Raw genomic sequence first — 6,462 nt, forward strand, 5'->3', positions numbered from 1 at the left:
GTCCTGAGTTCAATTCCAAGCAACCACATGGTGGCTCACAACCATCTGTAATGGGATCTTATGCCCTCTTCTGGTGCATCTGAAGAGAGCTATTTACTTACATAAAATAAATACATTAATTAAAAAAACAAAACAACAACAAATGTATATATATGTATGTATATGTGTATATATATTTGTGTGTGTATGTGTATAGTAAAATGGCATAACCCGATTAAGCCTGTCTTATTAAAAGTAGATTTAATAACTGATTTTATCCCAGTGAAGTCCTCACATACAGCAACCTTCTGTCTCGTGGCTTTACATAACAATACTGTCAGTTATACCAGAGGAATAACTTACGCTCCTCTCCGCAGCCTCCTCCGCCTTTCTTTTTCTCTTGCCTTTCTTGTTTCTTCATCCTCTGGCTCCGGTTCTGGGTCATCCTCATTGATGACATCTCTGGTCCGTTTCCTCTTTGGTCTCAAACTCTCTCTTCTAGGTAGTTTATCTTCTTCTTCTTCACCTGAACACAGCAGTTGACACATCAGAAATTGCTAGTTTTCTCTCACTAACAAACAACTTCTTGCTTTTTAGTAACTGTGTCACAAACTGGTGATGGCAACCTTCAGTTTCCCCCATACACAAACAAACATACCTAACTTAATTTGCTTTGTGGTTCAAATATGTAAAAATGGAATCTCTGCATTACAATTAATCCTTACAGTTTCAGTCTTTATTTGTTAAGATAAAGCAATGATTTCAGCATACACTAAAAACAGGTTCAAGTTTGGAGGTTACCATCTAACAGGTAATAGTAAAATTATAAAGCACTGTGTATTTATTTATTACTTTTTCCTAGAACACAGACCAGGGCTCACAAGGAAATCTCTACAAACTAGAACAGTTTTAGAGAAATTGATAAAGATCCTTTATACTCTTCCCAGTTCAAATTATCCACCCTAGTTTTACTATTTTATTATTCATTTTAGGAGTTTGCTTAATGTGGCCAGGCTGTCACAAGCTAGTAGGTTCAATCCATTATCCTGCTTCAGTCAAATACCACACCTAACTAATTTTCATTGTTTACTCCAAATAATTCTTTCTTATTTTTCTAAAACTGTATTTTTATATCCTTTTAAAAATATATTGTTTCTATATTTACTTGATTGATCAATAAATTCCAAACGTTTGAGAAGAGTTAATGCAAGTCAATGAAACACTTGGAGATTGAAAAGGAAGAAGATGTCTTAACTTATTACATGAGACCCACACCACTGTTATATCCGAAATCATTTGCAAAATTTCACAACAAAACATTAGTTAAATATAGCAACAGAGTAAATGGACTATACACCGTACCCATAGCCAAGTAGGATTGATCAGTGAGATCTAAGGATGGTTCAAGATGCCAAAATCAAATAAGATGACACTGCTCCATTGCTACACTGACCAAATGAAGGACAAAGATTGCATGAATAGATGTAGAAAAGCACTGAACAAAACTGAACATGTAAAAGTTCATGTAAAAGCTTCTCACAGAATAAGATTAGCAAAAATCACCTCACCATAATAAAGGTCATGTATAAATACTACTAGTATGGTCAATAGTCGAGGGAAAAAAATACAAGTTTTCCCTCTTAAATACTGAATAAGCCAAAAAAAATCAATTTTTTTAAACAGTGTATTGAGAAGGCTGCACTAGAACCATCACACAGCAAAATGAAGAAAGAAGGAAAGGCTCTCAATCGAATAAACTGCCAGTTTACAGATGTGATAATCTTACATGTGGAAAAAACCACAAGACTCTGCAAACATGTTAGAATAAATAAGTGAATTTAGTAAAGAACCACAGAACTTACAAAATCTATATTGAGATATAAAGTTCAGTTGTCCGTTTTATACTAAGAATGAATGATCTAAAAGGGGGCTTAACAAGGCAATTGTACATAGAAGGGCCTGAAAAGGAACAAATTAGCTTTGAATAATTTACTGAGGAAGTCCAAAACTTTATATACACTAGAAAATTCTTTAAAAAGATTTAAAAAAAAACAGTTAATGATGACCCAAGTAGAAGGACATAGCACATCCATGTCTTGAGATATTGAGTATTATAAAAATGTCCATAGTAGTGTGCAATATTCAATGAAAACTCAAGAACAATCTCAATATCATTTTTTTCAATAGGAAATAAATTCAAAATATTCATATGAAATAATAAAAGGACTGAAAATAGAAAATGTTCATTATTTAAAAGAACACAACTCAGAATCCTGCAAACTACAATGCCAACTTCCCAGGCAAGATGCACTCAGTGGTACAATAATAGTATGACTCCTATGAATGCAACCAACTACTTCCTGGTTGGATTTGAGATACATTCCACAGGAGGGATTTCATGCCTTCTACTATATACCTGATCAAAACCCTGTGACTGGGAGGTCTTTGGTCCTTTAGGGATGTGGACCTACTACAGCTAATTTGCTTAACAGACATGTTGATAAACTGCTTAGTAAATATATCTGGCTGTACCCCTGGACTAATAGTGCTTTAACCTTGGCCAAATAAGCTTTGTTTGATTGATTGAGTGGTTGATTGATTGATTGATTGATTGATACAATAAGGAGTATGCAATGCAGAGACTCTTTAAGTGGTTAAAGTTCTGAGAATAAATGACTTTTGAGTACTCAGCCTTAAACAAATGAGACATCTATATTAAGCCCCTTTTAGGATCATGGAACACTGCAAATGAGAGGGACAAAAAGAATGTTAAGAGTCAGAGCATGGGAGGACGTGCTGTGAAAAAGCTTATTCCCAGACATGACGTGACTATTGTATCTATAAGCTCACAGCATCAGTGGCTACCTGCACATCCCACATGCATGGCATAGGGGCTCCTAAGTCCCAGTCCATCACTAAGGAACTATAGACAGTTACTTGTTAAATGGAGGATACTCGTTTATCTCAGGAACACGGCAACTAGTAATTTGTCCTGACCAAATAAATAACTGCTGACCTAGTCACATGCAGAGGACTCTAGCTATATGCAGCAGCTCACAATCAAAAATGGCATCAAAATAGGAGGTAGATGTTGACTGGAAGAAGAAGGACTTCATTAAAAGAAGGAAGAGAATAACCAAAGATAATGGGGAGAATGTGATCAAAACACATTAACTATCTGTGAAATTAGAAAAGAATAAATAAAAATCTAAAAGGAGTAAGAAATCTGTACCACACACTACCTAATGCCAAAATATAAATATTAAGTAATAAAACCAAAATGTTGACACACACACACACACACACATACAAAAATCAATGTACCCCAATAGTAGGGAACAGAGAACACCAAAGTAAACACAAATATATAGTCAAGTGATGCTCAAAAACATCTCGAATTACATAAAATAAGGTCACAACAATTAACACTAGAAAAACTAGGTCATTCTATGAAAAAGAAACTTAAACCCTAGTTGACACTATAAATAAATTTCAACTAAAAATGTATTAGATGTGATTTAAGACACAAAATTTCAGAATTCCGAAAATATATCCTGGAAAGGCTTTATAATATCGATTTTAGTAATGCTTTCTTGGATATAACATAAAAAGTCTAAGACATCAAAGAAAAAATCATAAGTAGGGCAGTTAGGAGCCAAGAGAGGAAGGTGCCCTTAAGGGCAAAGTCCTACATTCACACTACTTCAAGATCTCCTTTTCCTATGGGTTCAGCTAAAAACATTTGTGAGAAAAGCACTTTAGTGAACTAAAATGTTCTGTCTACCACCTGTAGGATCCCTGCTAAATGTGGCTAGAAATATTTTTGTCCAGCATTGTGACATTTTTAATATATGCCCATAAGCATTAACTGATCATGCCCAAGAATGTGTTGACTAATTTTCTTTCTTGATTTATAACCTTAGCCAGATCATGCTCCAGATTGCACATCATAAAACAAGGGTGCTCAGGAGGTACCACCTCTAAAGAGCTGTCTTACATCAATAGGTTTAGGTTCAGTGCCGGCATTAGAGCCTCAGGTTTTCTTGACTCAAAGAAGGCACTGCTTTTGCAATAACTCCAGTGCTCTTGTGGAAGCTGCAGGCAGTAAACCTGTCTCTATTCCTCTACCTTTGGGCCATGTTTACCTGCTTTGTACTCGTCAAGAAAAGAATCATTGTGTTTAGCCATAGGACTTCATCAAAGGAAAGCTTTTACATGGCTATGGAAACAGTTCACTAAAAGATAATCTACAGAATAGAATATATACTTGCAAACCATGTATCTTACAGAGGACTAATATCCAAAATGCATAAGGAATGCCTATGAATAAATAATAAAATAAAAATAAAAGTAATGGTCTATGCTTCAAAATTATTAAAGGCCTTTAATAGAGATGCTCAACATGTTTAATCATTAGAGAAATGAAACCCAAATCTGCTCTGAGTTATTGGTTCACTCATTAGGACAAGTATTATTAAAAATATATAGGAATTGATGGCAAGCATGTAAAGAAATTAGAACCCACGTGTCCTGATCAGGGGAAGGTAAAATGACACAGCCACCATGAAAAACATGAAATTCTTCAAATAGTAAATAGAAGTGTCTGGTGCTTAAGCATTGCCAACAGCAGGTATTTACCCAAAAGAACTAAACTGAGATCCTGAAAGGGGGATGTTATTCTATAGCCACTGATGTGTTATTCACCACAGCTGAGATATAGGAAGAGCAAAAATGGCTGTCAACAGAAACAGAATATGTATTATGTTCATATAATGGAATCCTCAGACTCTCAAATGCTGGGAATATTGCTGTATCTTACGTGTATGAACACTGAAGGTGCTACATCCAGTGACATAAACCACACACAGAAAGAAAATACTGCATGATTGCCCTTAGATGAAAAGCCTAAATTATTCAGGCTCAGAAGTAAATAATGAAATTGTGACTGCCAGGGGCTAGGAAGAGCCAGAAATGGCCTGTTTTTAGAAACAGACATAAAATTACAGATGCTAAAAAAATAAGTCCTAGGGATCTACTCTACAATGTAATGCTAGCGTAGTCTGCTGTTCATATTCTTGCATTTTATATCCATAGCCTCAATCAACCATGGGTTAAAAAACGTAGGAAAAAAAAAAAAAGCTGTCTTTACTGAATGTTTACTTTTTTTTCTTCACCATTATCCCCTAATACTATCTCAAGAGTGTTTACACCATCCTAGACATGATAAACCTAGAGATGATTTAAAATATAACACAGCTGTCCACAGGTAAGAAATTGCTACAACATTTTATAGAAAGCTCTTGAGCATCTACAGACTCGGAGTTTCTTTGGAACCCTGAAACCAATCCTAATAGGTATACCAGTAGCATGTTGCACACTTTGTGAAAACATTAACAGGATAAACCTCTTATTATATGTTCTTATAACAATAAAAATAAGTAAATAAAGATAAATGTAAGTGTAGTTTACCAGTTTAACCTAGTTAATATCTATAGACTAATCAATCTGCCGAACAAACATATATTCAGGGAACACTTCAATATCTACCAGAGTAAGTCCCATTCTGAGCTATAAACAAAAATCAGTGTGTATAAGAATTCTGCTGTTACACAGTGTGGTTTCAGTCTAAGTGGAACTAAGTTTTAAAACAGCTCCTTAGTATGTGAACTCTGTGAAGGTGGAAGATAGAAGGTCTTGGTGTCTCCCAGCTCCTTGAGCCGCTAATCCTGATGGGTCAGTTTGGAAGAACTGTGAGCGCCAGAACTCTTCTGCCAGGCTGGTGTGCATAAAACTCTGTCTGTGATTTTATATATACCATAAAGCTGGATGGGGAATAGGGGGAGCTCTAAATAAACTTGCTTGAAATATTCATGAAAAATCTATTCTACTAAATCTACATGATTTTACCATGGGTAACATATATACTATTCCAATTACCCGCTTTCGTAATTTATCTCGTTTCTAAAGCTCTATACTGTAAGCAGAGAATGTTTCAGGTTGTCTATTAAATGACATTTTTTAAACAGACTTGATTCTCATTTAAGCAATGACATTAAGGCATAGTAAGGCTCCAGGCTGCTTTCATTTGGGCGAGGGGACTGGGAGGGGTGAGGAGGTCTTAGTAATGCACCATTGGTGGTCTGCTTACTGTATCTGGGTATTAAAATGTCAGCCTGGTGCCCCTTAAATGAACTCTTCTTTAGATGCTATTTCATTTTTGGTTTAAAAAATTCAAAACATTTGCTCACATAATAGTCTTTTTAATAAGAGTGGCCTGAGTGCCTAGAAAGAGCTGAGCTTAGCCAAAGTGAAAACAATAGAGCAATTCACATAGACTGTCTAGGGACTGGGTATACAGGGCAGATGAACCCTTTTGTTTTAGTTGAGCCATCTGATCAACCCAAACATCCTGGTATATAATCACCTTGGACATGTTCAAACTAGAGAGAGAGGGGGGTGGGAGAGGTAGAGAGGGGGGAGAGG

At 35.7% G+C, this 6,462-nt stretch overlaps 1 protein-coding gene across 1 annotated transcript in view; it reads right to left on the bottom strand.

Moving 5' to 3' along the window:
- The window catches only part of Tmc1 (transmembrane channel like 1), a 120,598-nt gene that overhangs the window by 113,546 nt on the left and 590 nt on the right, over positions 1 to 6,462 (bottom strand). The window contains exon 2 of the mRNA XM_021152462.1: positions 343 to 505. Coding sequence (XP_021008121.1) covers positions 343 to 505 — 163 coding nt within the window. The remainder of the gene's footprint in view (positions 1 to 342; positions 506 to 6,462) is intronic.

Source organism: Mus caroli, chromosome 19 (genome assembly GCF_900094665.2).
Source record: "Mus caroli chromosome 19, CAROLI_EIJ_v1.1, whole genome shotgun sequence".
NCBI classification, from domain to species: Eukaryota; Metazoa; Chordata; class Mammalia; order Rodentia; family Muridae; genus Mus; species Mus caroli.